Below are 13,297 nucleotides of genomic sequence, written 5' to 3' on the forward strand. Positions count from 1 at the left end.
CGGATTAGACATTAACTCAGCGGTGAGCACCTCCCGCCGCCCCGCACCCTCCTGCAGGATTTCCCACCCCACAGCCCGGCCCGGGGCCGCAGCGTGGGGCTGGAGGGGGGCACGAGGGCCTGGCTGGGAAGGGCAGCGCTCAACCCGAGCGCCGGCCCCGTGTGCGGAGGCCAGGGCTGCCTCCAGCCCCCCCTCGCCCGGCGCTTATTTACTTGGAGAGGGAGGTGGAAACGTGCTAACCGCGTCCGCCTGCAGAGAGGGGCTCCTTTCTGGACAGAACCGGCTCAGATGGAAAACAGCTCTCCAGCCCCGGCGTAAACAGCGGTGGCGGGCAGGGTGAGCACGTGCCCCCCCCCCGGCCCCCAGGTACGGCCCTCACCTTCGCCAAGGTGAGCTGCGGCTCGGCCGCCGTGCTGCCGTCAGCCCGGCCCTGCGGCTCTGCAGAGAGGTAAGCCTGGAAAAAATGCGCCCGGCATGCCCGTGTTTTCAGAACGGGCCCACTCCTGCCCTGCTCAGAAGCCTGGCTGCGGTTCCCGGCTGTGCCGAGCGCTGCGGGGCTGGGAGACATCCGGCAGTGCTGCCATGGAGGGCTCAGTCCGCAGCCCGGCGGGGCACCAGGGCCGGGCGCTGCCGTCGCTCGCGCCGTGCCAGGCACCGAACGCCCCAACGCGGAGCTGCACGGCGCCCAACTCGCCCCACGGCGGGGTGCTGCCGTAGGACCTACAAAAACAGCTCCCGAGATACGGCAGGGGTGTGCGGCGTGGGTTGGAGCAGCCGGTATGGGAGCGCGAGGGCTCCACGGGGCAGCCACCGTGGGATGGGAGCCGGTGGGAGAGGGGGGCTGCGGGGCCGGGGCTGCTCCGTGCAGCGGAAGGAAGCGCCGCAGGAAGCCGCGTGCAGCCCGGCCTCTGTGCAGCCCGGCGCTGGGGCAGCGGGGGCGGTGGGGAAACGGGGCCTCGCTCCTGGCGCCGCTGCTTCCAGGCAGAACCCGACTTCCTGGGGAAACTGAGGCACGCAGAGGTCATGGCAGGAGGCGGGGAGGCAGCGGAGCCCCTCCGCGAAGCGCTCAGCGCTGCTCAGTGCTCGTGTGAATGCACACGCGTGCGTTCCCGGCGGGGAGGGACGATCGTGCCCCAGCGCGGCGCTGGTAGCCGGGCGGAGGCAGGCAGACGGTGGCTGCGGGCGCTGCTCCCCGCGCAGCGGTGTCACCAGCTGCGGCTCCTCGGGTTGTTTTCATACCAGCCCGGGCCGGGGGAGGACCCGCCGGCGGCACGGTGAACTTTGAGCTGCATCCTTCGCCGTCTTGTTTCACCCTCCCAAAATAGCAGCGCCCGCCTGGAAACCTCCTCCGGGACTGGCAGGGCGATGGGTGCCCTGAGCCTCACGGGGCTCTTCCCCATCCCCGAGCCCCAGGGGTGGGGTGGCTGTGGGGCGCCACAGCCGAGACACGGGAGCAGCCCCGCTGCTGGGACCGCCGAGCCCCGAACCCCCGCAGGAAAGGCTCACCCGAGAGCGGTGCCAAAAGGGCTCAGCCGTCAGCTGACATTCCTCCGGGAGGCCCCTCTGCCCCCCGCCTGGGGCTGCTCGGCTGCGGTTACGGCTCGGGGTGATGCTGCTCCGGCACGGCGTGCTGCGACCCCGGCGCCCGACTGAGCTGAGACCCCCCCCCAACTCATTACACCGGTGCTCCGAGTGGGCTCTGTGCTCGCTTCCACCCGGCGCTCGGTCCTCCCGCTGGGGGGGACGGTCCCCGCTCCTCTCCACCTGCTCCCCCGCCCCCGTGCTGCGGGTGCCCGGTGCGGCGAGGCAGGTCCCGGCCGGCCCCGGGTGCGCTCCCCGGGCAGCGGCCGCACCTCGGGGAGGGGCCGGGCAGGCGCGCGCGGTGCCGCGGGCTCGGGGCTCGCCGGCACGGCACGGCACGGCACGGCACGGCACGGCACGGCACGGCGGAGCGGTGGGGGCACGGGGCGCTGGAGCCGGTGAGCGGGGCCGGGAAGGGTTAAAGGTGCGGGGCTGGAGGACACCGGGACCGGGAACAAGAACGAGAAGGACACCGGGAGCGGTCAGGAGCCGTGCGCCCCACGGGCTCTCCTGGACGGAAAGTTGGGGGAGCTCCGAGCCCTGCCCGAGTCGGGGGTGTGGGGAAACCGGGTCGGCGCCGCTGGGAGGGACGGCGGAGCCCCGTCCCCTGGTGTCCCTATTCTCTGCGGGCCGGGGGCGGCAGGGGATGTGTCCCCCGGTGTCCTCACCGCGGACGGGAGGTCCCGCCCCGGGGGGCTGCGCGGAGCCCGGACACCGCGGTTTGCGGGGCCCCAGGAGGGGAGGGAGTCGGGGGCCTTCGGGTCCGCCGGGGCGGGGGTTTGGAAGTGGAAGCAGTGAGTTGGGGGCTGGAGCACCCCCCTGTCCCAGCCCCAGGGTGACCTTGTTGCTGTTTTCACGCCCGGTTTCCGCCCAGAGGGGAGCGCAGGGGCTGCAGCTTGCCCCTCTCCTTCCTCATTCCCGTGCTATCGGCACCTCGCGCTCCCTGGGGCTGGGAGTGGGAACAGACCCCATACCCACAGGGCCACGCCGTGCTGTGCCATGCCGTGCCACGCTGTGCCATGCCATGTCAGGCTGTGGCTGCGTGTGACCAGGAGCGTTGGCATGCACGGTCAGACACGAGACCCGTGGTGGGTCAGTGCCCGGAGCCACAGGAGGGAAGTGGACCAGGAGAGGCAAAAAGGGGAACGAGCTGTCATGCAAAGCCGTGCTAGCATGCAACCCCAAGTGTCTCCAAGCGTTAGCTCTCTGCCCAGCCCAGACCCATGCTCGGCTCCTCCAGGAGGCCCACAGGCACAGTGCTGCGTCCAGGCAAGGAGGTGACAGGAGATGCACATCTGCCTGCTCACATTTGGAGCTGCTTTGGGCTGTGGTGGGGTGGGCTCAGTGGGAGCTGATCACTTGCCACAGAGATGCTCCAACACCTACAGACAGCACAGGCAGCACCAGGTCCCGCTCCCCAGCTCTGTAACGCTTCTCTTCTCCACAGGGTCCGTGGAGCCCCGCTTGGCACCCACCTGCCGTGCAGGATGGGTGCTGCGGTGCCAGCAGCCGCCTGCGTCCTGTTGGCTCTGCTGCCCATGGGCCGTGCCCAGAACACCCCTCCATCAGGATGCGGCCAGGACCTCTCCTCACTCTACTACAACCTCTGTGACCTGTCGGCAGCATGGGGCATCGTGCTGGAGGCCGCGGCCAGCCTGGGTGCCGTGACCAGCTTCGTGCTCACCATCGTGCTGGTGGCCAGCCTGCCCTTCGTGCAGGACCCCCAGAAGAAGAGCCTGGTGGCCACTCAGGCCTTCTTCTTGCTGGGCACCTTCGGGCTCTTCTGCCTGACGTTTGACTTCATCGTGGGGCCAGATTTCTCCACCTGCACCTCTCGCCGCTTTCTCTTCGGTGTCCTCTTTGCGCTCTGTTTCTCCTGCCTGCTGGCGCACGCCGTGGCCCTCAACTTCTTGGCACGGAGGAACCGTGGCCCACGAGGCTGGGTGACACTGGCGGTGGCTCTGCTCCTGGCACTGGTGGAGGTCATCATCAACGCCGAGTGGCTCATCATCACGGTGGCCCGGCAGGAGCGCGGACCCGTGGACCCCTGCGAGCTGGCGGATGCTGATTTTGTCATGGCTCTCATCTATGTCATGGTGCTGCTGGTGGCCGCCTTCGGCACCGCCTGGCCGGCCCTCTGCGGCCGCTACACGCGCTGGAGGAAGCACGGCGCCTTCATCTTGGCCACCTCCGGGCTCTCCATGGCTATCTGGGTGGCATGGACGGCCATGTACCTCTACGGGAACCAACACGTGGGCAAGAAGCCCATTTGGGATGACCCCACGTTGGCCATCGCTTTGGTGTCCAACGCCTACGCCTTCATCCTCCTCTACGTCATCCCCGAGGTGACGCACGTGACGCGGCGCAGTTCTGAGCAAGGCTACGAGGACGACGTGTACCCCACGCGTGGGGTGGGCTACGAGACCATCCTGAAGGAGCAGAAGTCGCAGAGCATGTTTGTGGAGAACAAAGCCTTCTCCATGGACGAGCCCTCCTTCGGTAGGCACCGGGCTGCGGGGTCGGCACGGCATGGCACAGCACGGCACAACACGGCACGGCGCAGTGAGACGTCTGCTGCCACGACCTGCCCGGCAGCCAGGAGCCGTGCCTGCATTGTTGTGGCTCCCAAAAACACGCCGGGCTGGGTGTACCAGTTGGGGCTGAGCTCAGCCGCTCTGAGCGCGCTCCCCTCCCCGGCGTGGGGTGCCCACGGCTCCCGGCCCTCCGCCCTGGGCTGGCGCTTTGCTCGTTAATGGAAGCAGCGTCGGTGAGGTGACAGCACTTGAGAGACCATGCAATAACGTAGGGGGTGCCCCTCCCACCCTGCAGTGATGCAAACCCCAGGGACGTCCCCAGGGAAGGGCACAGGGCAGCTGGCTGCTGTCAGCTCATTAAGCTGCTAACGAGGCCCAGCTCCTGGGTAGGGTGGCTGAGTGAGGCCCCTGTTTTCACCCTTTTCACCGTCCCTGTCTCTTTGCAGCCAAGAAGCCTGTGTCCCCGTACAGCGGCTACAACGGGCAGCTGCTGACCAGCGTCTACCAGCCCACAGAGATGGCTCTGATGCACAAGGGGACGGTAAGGGCAGCACCAGTTCCTCCCCCATGGAGACCAGCTTTTACTGAGCTGATCAATAACAGGTGGCTGGGATGGGGCCAGATAAAGGTATATAGGGTGCACCTGATCTTCACATCAGGTTGGGATGCTCAGTGCTGCTCTGTGGGGTGCTGGGTTTGGATCCCCTCCTTGCTGAGCTCCCCAGCAGCATTCCCAGTCTGCTGTATTCTCCTGTGCCTCTGCAGAGTGAAGGTCCCTACGATGTGATCCTGCCCCGTGCCACTGCTGCCAGCAGTGCCAGCTCCACACTGCGAGCCGAGGATGCCTTTGCCGTGCAGGCCCGGCATGCTGCAGCCCAGCGGGATGCTCGGGGCAGCCAGGTGGGTTAATGAGCAACAAGCAGCAGGGAGGGGGCAGCGGGACTGGGCTGCTGGCCAGAGACAGGGTGCAAAGTCTGCCTGCGCTGCGGAATTTCCCATGCAGGCAGGGGTGGGGATGGTGTTGGGTGGGGATGGCTCTGCACTGCTCATCATGCTGCCCAGTGCCATCCTGCTGTGCCTGCAGGTGCTGTCCCCATACAGCAGGAACCGGTGGTGAAGCCCAGGTCCTACAGCACTGGCGCAGCTGTGACCCTACCACGCCTCCCTGCCTAGTGCATCTGACCCCGTTGGAGCCGGTTCCTGAGCTGGGAACATCGGGATGTGGGCCTGTACCATGCTGCCTGCTCTGCCCAGCTCCCCACTGCCACCCCACGCTGTCCCAACACTGCCTTCACCGTGCATGGACGCCATGTCCCCTCCAGGCTGGGGACGTTGTGCTGCTGGACAGCCAGCAGCAGGAGAATGCCTGCCCAGGGCTGCACCTCATGAACCTCGCCAAGTGCTGAGCCCAGACCAGGGCGCTGCACCCCAAGCCATCCCCAGTTCTCCCAACCCTCCTGATGTGCCTCACTCCCCCCGGGAGCGGGAGGAACATGGGGGTGCTTTGGGCCTCAGCACACAGTCGCCTCTCCCCGTGGCTCTGACCACCTTATCTGTGCCTTGTCCCAGTCTCCGTGCCAGGGCTTGAGGATCACATTCAGGACACTGGGGTGGAGCTGTGCCCCCTCCTTCCTCCATTCCTCCCCCCTTTTTCAGGTCAGACCCAATAAAGGTGAGTTTTCCTATGTGGTTCTGTAGCATGATGGGGATGGGGTGCCCAGCTGTAATGCGTCCATCAGCCAAGGTCTTCCACCTCTGTGCCATCGTGCTCAGCCCCTCCTCCCTTCCTTGCTGGTACCGTGGATCCCCAGCATGGCTCCAACTGGCCTCGTGCTCCTGCACCGGGGCCAGGGTGCAGATGGGGTGGCTGTACCAGGATGGGCAAATGGGTACCCTACAGAAGGTGGTGTGGTGCAGAGGACATGCCAAGGTCACGGGCAGCTTCTCCTGCTCAGATTGCCTTTCCCTTCTGCAGCGATTTCTGCTGCGGGCAGGAAGCCTGTGGCTGAGCTAACGGCAGCACCATGAATTATTCAGGGCTGAAATGGCTCCGTGGTGGTTGGCTGGGGGAGGTGGGTGACCCAGTCTCCTTGAAAGCACCATGCAGCATGCAAGTGTTCGGCACACGCCGTGTCCCAGCCCTGCAGGTACATCCCTCTGCTCCCAGGGATGCTCCTGGCAGTGGGGACATGGCACAGCCCTGCAGGCGTCAGGGCAGATGATGGTGTGCAGTAGGAGCGGGCTCCCATCAGGCACTGCTTGTGCTCCTGGGGTTGTTTTAGCCTTTGTTTACCTGGTGCTAGCTGGCTGTGGGGACGTCTCCAGGCAGCACCAAGAGCTCCAGGTCCCTGGGGCTGCTGCAGCATGCCCTCCTCCTGGCACTGCATAGCACACGGTGTGCGTCCCCTCTGCCAAGCTGGGTGCACTGCAGCTGCCCTGACCTGTGCAAGGCACACTGTGGACCCCAGCCAGTGGCACAGCGCAGCCATCCTGGGGTGACACAGCCCTGGGGACAGCAGTCTCCCTATAAACAAGGTGCACAGACACTGTTCCCATTCAGCCCTGTGCAAGGATCCAGGGTTGGGTTGGGCTGCCATTCTGCTGCTGCCGGAGGCTTCAGCCCCTCCAGAGCCCCCGGTCTTTGCCAGTGCTGGCCGCAGGGCGGCCCTGCTCCAACAGGCAGTGCTTTGTGCAGCACGGGGCTGAGGAACAGCGCTGCCTTTGTCCTGTGCAGGTGAAACGGGCACACGTGGGCTGCGCTGTGCTGGGAGTGATCTGCAGCCTTGAGGCTGAGAGCAGGGGGCAGCCAGAGGGGCTGTCATCTCCAGCATAAGGCAGACGTGGGGTCCCAGCAGCGATCCTGGTGCCAGGCAGGGATGTGGCGTGGGGATGCTGAAGGCACGGGGAGCGTGGCTGAGGACTACGGGTTCATGCAACATCCCCAAGGGGTGAGAGCGACGATGGAGGGAAGTTACACCATGCAGGTGAGCATGGACTCAGCAAAGAAATGCTCTGTGTCCCTGGGCTTGGCTTGCTCCCCTCCTCACTGCAGCCAGGGCAGGAGATGGTCACACACAGTGTCCAGCAGACACATGCCCCCCTGCCAGAGGGCATGCAGTGCCAGCACTGCCAGGCCAGCCCGTGGTGGCAGTGACGCCATGCACGCTGCAGGCTGTGGCTGCCATCTGCTGGCACACAACACAGCGCTGTTCCTTCCCAGCCACGGCACAGTGCCAGCAAAGCTGGGATGGTACAGGAGGCACAAACAAGCACACATCATCAGCATTTATCAGCACTTTTACTACAAACAGGTCCGTGGCCCCACATAGGCTGTGGGGTGCCCCACTCCGAGGTGCTGGGAAGGGTGCAGGTCTCTGCACTGGCAGCAAAGTGGGAACAGGACAACAGTCCCCATTGAGTCCCAGGGTTCCGTGTCCCCAGAGCTGCCTGTGCACGCAGCTGACTGTCACAAGGGCAGTGTAACCCTAATGCTGCTCCACACAGGGGGTCCAGGGGTTGTGTCCCCTCAGTGGGACAGGTGGGCTCAGCCTGGTACCCTGCTGCTAGGCTGGGTGCTTCCCCGTGCTGCGTCCCGCTGCTGCTGCTTGCGCCTCTGGATGTCCCGGTAGGCCTGGATGACACGCGCTCGCTCCTCCTGCACGATGCGCTGGCGAGCCATTGACACTGGCACAGTGGGGGCTGCCCGGCTCTGGCCCAGGCGAGGTGTCAGCAGGAGCCGTTTCCGACCGGCCTGTGGGCAGAGATGGGGCGGGTCAGAGATGCAGAGACAGGCACAGAGCTCTGTGCCCCCACACCTCACCTTCTCGGTGGGACCCCCACTGCGGGGCCGTGAGGTGATGGTGGGTGGCTCTGTCACAACTTCACCGAATGCCACTGGGTCTGGGAGAGAAAAGAACCTGGTGTCAGGGAGGATGCTGCTCCCACCTCTGCGCATGGGTCGCTGCAGCCAGCCTCCCTGCGCTATCCCCCACCTTGGAACAGCCTCTTCTCCAGCAAAGCTTCTTTCTTCTCCTCCTTCTTCTTCCGCACTTTGTCCAGCTTTTTGTTCTGAAACCTGAAGAGCTATCTTACAACCCGCAGGGAGGAAGAGAGCTTCTACCCCATGGAATCCCCTCGGAAGCCAAGCTCTGCTGCTCTCCCCTGCCTGGCCTGGCACCAGGAGTGTACAGCTGCTCCAAGGGATGGATTCAGATCCAGCCCTGTAGAGCGGGGTCTCAGAATCAGGGCATGGCCCTGGCTGCCCCAGCACTGCCTCAGCAGCCGTGCTGGCTTTGCTCTCACTCTTTCTTTCTCTGAGACTTCTGCGGTGCTGCTGTCTCCTTCTCAGGCTCCCGCTGCACCTGGTTCTTGCTGAGGACCAGCATATGCTGCACCTCCCGTTCCATGCGGCACGCGTAGGAGCGCTCTGATTCCCCTCTGCGCCGACGGAACCTGGGCACAGGGATGTCCTCCTGTGCCTCAGCCCCCTGGGGACGCTGTGGCTTCTCTAGGAGAGACAGGCAGCAATATTACGGGCATGGACAGGCTGGGATGGGGACATTTTGAGGGTGCAGGCCCCCACCTGCCACCCGCCTCGCCCGGGCCTTGGGGCGCTTCATGGCCTCACGGCTCTGCATGAGCTCCCGCAGGCGGAAAGGGATTTCCTGCTCATCGGGGTGCTTGGGCTTCAGGTTGGCCAACGCTTTCTCCTTCCTAAAGGATAACGGAAATGGTATGCGCTGCGCCGGGGCACTGGGGAGCCCGGTTCAGGGGGACCCAGCCGGCTCTGGAGCCTTGCGTGGGACCAGGCCCCAGCCAGGAGCCTGCCCGAGCCCCACCGCACCAGGCACTGACCTGCCGCGTGGCGTGGCGGCGGCCGGGCCCCTTCCCGGGGCCGGTCCCTGTTCCTTTCCATGTCCTGGTCTCAGTCCCTGCCCCTTTCTTTTTCCCGGTCCCGGTCCTGCTCCCTGTCCCTTCTTCCGCCCCTTCCCTATGCCCATAGCCCCGTCTTTCCCCACGCGGTCTGCGCTCCCCCCTACTGCTTCCGCTTCCGGTTGCCCTCCGCTCCGCCTCCCTCTTCCGATTGGATGTGCCCCACTGCCGCACTCTCATTGGATAACCTTGCCCAGAACCTGGGCTACCATTGGATAAAAGAGCCGTCGCTCGGGACGGGAAGGGAGGCGGGCCGGGTTGTTGCCGGGGCGCGGCGGCGGGATGTTACTACGGGCGGCACGCGGAGCGCGGGGCCTGGCGGGGAGGGGCCGGGAGGTGAGCGGGGCCGGGGGCGGGGCTGCACCGCGGGGGAGGGGCCTGGGGAGGCACGGGGGGGGTTGGCTGTAGGGTGAGGGTTTTTGGGTGGCTGTAATGTGGAATTTGGGGGCTGTAATGGCGGTTCCGGAGGCTGCGGTAGGGCTGTAGGGGCTCGAGGAACTGCTCTGAGGGTTCTGGGGGCTGTAATGGGGGGCCTGGGGGCTGCACTGCGGTTCTGAGGGCTCCAGGAGCTGCACTGAGGGGTTTGGGGGCTGCACCCGAGTTCTGAGGGCTCTAATGGGGGGTCTGGGGGCTGCACCAGAGGCCCAGTGCTGTGTGGGGCTGGTCGGGGGGTGGGGGCTGGAGGTGTTACTGGTTGGGGAGGAGAAGAGGACCCCACGTGTGAAGGTGTGGCAGAAGCCCATGGGTGCCGTGGAGGGGGTATCGCTCAGGGCAGAGAGTGCGGGGGGCGGCCCCCCACCCAGCACCACCATGGAGCCATCCCTCGTAGGAACAGCAGCGCAGAGCCCCCCATCCCAGCGCCATCTGCAGCCGTCGGAGGCGTTCGGACACCCCGAGAAGCGACTGCCAGACGGGAACCCCTCGGGGTGAGGGGGAAACCACGCGGGGGGCTGAGTCCCCCTATCCACACCCCCCTGAGCTCCCGCCGCCCACCAACTGCTGCATGAGCGGCTGCCACAACTGCGTCTGGATCGAGTACGTGGAGCAGCTGCTGCAGCACTATGGGGATGGGGGGGAGCGGGCACTGGCGGCCGTGGAGCAGCACGTGCAGGATGAGAGCATCAAAGCCGTCCTGAAGCTGGAGATCAGGCTGCGCATGGGGACGGACTGAGCCCTGTCCACACCCCAAAAACTGGTGAGGAAGTTCCTGCTGAGCTCCAGGAAGTCTATCTGGGAGAAAAGGATTGGGACTCGGTGTATCTGTGGGGTTTGGGATGTTGGTTTGTGAGATGGGGATTTAGTTACAGTGTTTGTTTGCATCAGACTGGAGGGATTCACTGAGCACATGCACCCCACGTGTAGCCCCAGCACTGACGATGCAGGAGTGCTGTCATCGCTCGTTGCTTCTATCCCCAAGGCTGAAAATCCCTGCTAAGGGCAGGTCCTTCCCGCTGCTCCTTCCTTGTCCTTGCAGCATGACAGCAGCCTGGTGACGGAGATGGGCTGTGGTGTCACACTGTCCTCCCCACACTATGCTAAGCCTCTTAGGGGCTTCTCTGTGACCGTTGTCCGGAGGGGCCGGGGCTTTTCCCAGCCCCTTTCTGATGCTGTAGGATTTGCTGGGTTCAGGGGGGAGCGTGCAGCCGGAGCACGTGGGCACTGCAGTGTCCCATCAAGGGCAGCTCCTCGCAGTGCTGCTTCTTCCTCGCTCATCTCTGCCTTAAGACTCCTTAAACTTCACCTTGAGACGTCACCTTACCAAATCCTGCCCGGCTGAGCACAGCCTTGGCCTGATGACACGCAGTGTTTCTGCAGAACCTCACCCCGTCCTGCTGGGACAAGCTCAGCCAGTGCACTGGGTACCACCGAGAGTGGCTTCTGAGTGGCATTTGCTAACAAAGCTCAGTCTGGAAGCATTAATTAACAACAGGCCCTTGCTGTAGAGGAGGCCGGTTCTGCTGCCTTCGAATGAAACTCCTCTGGATCCATGTAATCCTATTTAGTGAAATCTTAACTAATTGCCATTAGTGGAAGGGGCTGAAGTTCAATTAAAGTGTGCTGAGATTATACCTTTTTGTAATTGCTTTAGTGTTGGGATTACAGGAGGCTTTGGAGTGATACTCCCAGGCAGCAGGGCAGGGTGGGCAGGGGCTGCCCGGCCCCACTTCCACCGCATTTGGGGCTGATGAAGCAGAGTCTGCAGTGCCCTCAGGTTGTCTGTGCTCAGGTGTCCTCAGTGACACCAGAGCTGAGCTGGTGACCCTCATGTTTTGTGCTCCTGATTGGAATGGACACGGGGATGGTGTGGGATGCTGTGCTTGGTGTCAGCACCGTTATGGAGTGCTGCCCTGAGCACACTGCTGGCTGCGGTCTCATTCCTGTCCCCATGGTGCTTAAGGCATAGGGGTGTTCCTTCCAGGGAGGATGCAGGACATCCCCGTGGGTGCTCTGCAGCTGTTCCCTGCTCCCTGCCCCAAGACCATTCTCTGTGGGGTGAGGCAGCAGTGCTAACACACAGCCCATCCCCGTGGCATTAATCCTGACACCCCTTCCCCACGCACACACGCACTCCCACCCTCCTCCCCACCAGCACTGGGGGGAGGACACTAGATTACCCATTTGAGAAGGAGGGACTTAATCCTATTATCCCCGAAGAGGATAAATCTGCCAGCCCCCAGCTGCCACCCAGAGCACCCAGAGGACGCGTGGAGCAGGCTGGAGGGAGTCATTTGGAGCAGCACTGGCCTTGGGGACGGTAAGTGATGGCTTTGCTATGTGTGAGACAGCACCCAGATCTGTAGGCACTGGGGCTGCAGTGCATGGCATTGCTCAGCTGGAGCCCACGCTCACCTCCTGTGCTTGCAGGTGAGGCTCCATGCCGAGTGCCACCAAGCGGGCAGTGGGAGCTGCCTGTACTACAAAGCCCCAGTGCTTGGCAGGCTGCAGGGTGCCCACGGGAGGGATGGAGCCATGTGCTGCCCCTGGGATTTCAGGGTCGGTTGCAGCCCCTCCAGATCGCAGCACGCAGAGCGCTGTGAGCCATCTCTGAGCATCATCCAGCTGCAAGCCAGCCCTGCAAGCAGCTTACAGCTCGCTCCTGGCACACAGCTGCACTGCCTCCAACTCACAGTGGCACCTGCGATGCCCATCTCTACAGGGATGAATCGTGGTGGGGGCACCTGGTGGTGCACATCCACCTGCGGTGGGGGGAAAGGGCTACAGGCATTGCCCCAAGGAGTGCAGGGGCTCACTATGCCCCCCTGGATGCCCTTTGCTGCCTTTGGGGTAAGGGGATTAGTGGGGTCTGAGCTGGCCTAATTCCAGGGAGGGGAGGGAGAGTGCTCACCCCCAGGGCAGCCCGGAAAGCGGATCAGCTCTGCAGGGCTCGTGGCGGGGTGGGAACAAGGGCACCCGGATGGCACATCTCTGCACTGGGATGGCTGCAGCCACACCAAGGTTCATCCCAGTGCCCCGTGTCCTCCCTGTGCCAGGCGTGAGGAACCACCCCGTGCCAGCACCAGAGCCACAGGGACAGCCGTGACGCGGGGCGGGCTGCTAGCTCTGCTACAGCCATGAGCTTGGAGCCCCACAAACCGGAGCTCAAGTCAGCCACCAGGGTGACCGGGGGACCCGCCACCCCCCGAAAAGGACCACCTAAGTTCAAGCAGAGGCAGACGCGGCAATTCAAGAGCAAGCCACCCAAAAAGGGGGTGCAGGGGTGAGTAGGGCTGAGCAAAAGGGCCCAGCGTGGGACACACCTGAAGGTACCCATGTGGTGCTGCTCAGGGCTGATGCGTAGCGAGGACAGACACACGGTTTCTTTGCAGGTTTGGCGATGACATCCCGGGCATGGAGGGGCTAGGAACAGGTATGTGGTCCCATTCCCTTTTGCTGCAGCTGCAGGGCTTGCAGCAGGGCTGGGACTTGTGCTGATGCAGCCTCTGCTCTCCACAGATATCACCGTGATCTGCCCTTGGGAAGCCTTCAGCCACCTGGAGCTGCACGAGCTGGCCCAGTATGGCATCATCTAGGCTGGCCACGGCCACCACCACCTGCCCTATAGCAGTGCTTTTTTAGAAACTGCCCCATCCACACAGTGGGACATAGCCTGGAGAAACACTCATTAAAACCCAAAATAAACACAGGAGTCTGGTGTGATGGTCTGGGGCTGGAAAGCTTCTACCTGTGCTGCGAGGGTGGGCAACCACGCAGGAGAGTATAGGATGGAGAGGAGACAGATGAGACCCAGA

The 13,297-nt window shown here is 64.1% G+C and overlaps 4 protein-coding genes across 10 annotated transcripts; 3 read left to right on the top strand and 1 right to left on the bottom strand.

Annotated features, from left to right (window-relative positions):
- The first annotated feature begins 6 nt into the window (after positions 1-6).
- On the top strand, positions 7-5,800 carry GPRC5C (G protein-coupled receptor class C group 5 member C). Of its 4 annotated transcripts, none has more exons than XM_040649806.2 (5): positions 7-448; positions 3,029-4,080; positions 4,562-4,656; positions 4,881-5,015; positions 5,200-5,800. In XM_040649806.2, the coding sequence occupies exons 2-5, from the start codon at positions 3,069-3,071 to the stop codon at positions 5,230-5,232; spliced, it is 1,275 nt and encodes a 424-aa protein (XP_040505740.1). In that variant the 5' UTR covers positions 7-448; positions 3,029-3,068; the 3' UTR covers positions 5,233-5,800. The 4 variants fall into 4 exon arrangements, with proteins under 4 accessions (XP_040505740.1, XP_004946305.2, XP_046758161.1 ...); XM_004946248.4 differs by having other exon boundaries at positions 365-777; XM_046902205.1 differs by lacking the exon at positions 7-448 and adding an exon at positions 1,291-2,005.
- Positions 5,801-7,394: 1,594 nt separating this feature from the next.
- CCDC137 (coiled-coil domain containing 137) lies at positions 7,395-9,142 on the bottom strand. 3 transcript variants are annotated; one of them, XM_415702.8, is made up of 6 exons: positions 8,970-9,142; positions 8,698-8,828; positions 8,418-8,622; positions 8,108-8,190; positions 7,936-8,015; positions 7,395-7,866 (listed from the first exon to the last, which is right to left on the bottom strand). In XM_415702.8, exons 1-6 carry the CDS (start codon positions 9,113-9,115, stop codon positions 7,660-7,662), a joined length of 852 nt encoding a protein of 283 aa, XP_415702.4. In that variant the 5' UTR covers positions 9,116-9,142; the 3' UTR covers positions 7,395-7,659. The 3 variants fall into 3 exon arrangements, with proteins under 3 accessions (XP_415702.4, XP_040505743.1, XP_015135413.2); XM_040649809.2 differs by having other exon boundaries at positions 7,395-8,015; XM_015279927.4 differs by having other exon boundaries at positions 7,395-8,015; positions 8,108-8,335.
- Positions 9,143-9,290: 148 nt separating this feature from the next.
- On the top strand, positions 9,291-11,116 carry OXLD1 (oxidoreductase-like domain containing 1). Of its 2 annotated transcripts, none has more exons than NM_001389462.2 (2): positions 9,291-9,383; positions 9,877-11,116. In NM_001389462.2, the coding sequence occupies exons 1-2, from the start codon at positions 9,330-9,332 to the stop codon at positions 10,216-10,218; spliced, it is 396 nt and encodes a 131-aa protein (NP_001376391.1). In that variant the 5' UTR covers positions 9,291-9,329; the 3' UTR covers positions 10,219-11,116. The 2 variants fall into 2 exon arrangements, with proteins under 2 accessions (NP_001376391.1, XP_040505498.2); XM_040649564.2 differs by lacking the exon at positions 9,291-9,383 and adding an exon at positions 9,468-9,521.
- Positions 11,117-11,734: 618 nt separating this feature from the next.
- On the top strand, positions 11,735-13,187 carry PDE6G (phosphodiesterase 6G). Its single transcript, NM_204445.3, has 4 exons — positions 11,735-11,802; positions 12,539-12,765; positions 12,875-12,915; positions 13,002-13,187. The coding sequence occupies exons 2-4, from the start codon at positions 12,620-12,622 to the stop codon at positions 13,076-13,078; spliced, it is 264 nt and encodes an 87-aa protein (NP_989776.1). The 5' UTR covers positions 11,735-11,802; positions 12,539-12,619; the 3' UTR covers positions 13,079-13,187.
- Positions 13,188-13,297: the final 110 nt, after the last annotated feature.

This window comes from Gallus gallus, chromosome 18 (genome assembly GCF_016699485.2).
Source record: "Gallus gallus isolate bGalGal1 chromosome 18, bGalGal1.mat.broiler.GRCg7b, whole genome shotgun sequence".
Lineage (NCBI taxonomy): Eukaryota > Metazoa > Chordata > Aves > Galliformes > Phasianidae > Gallus > Gallus gallus.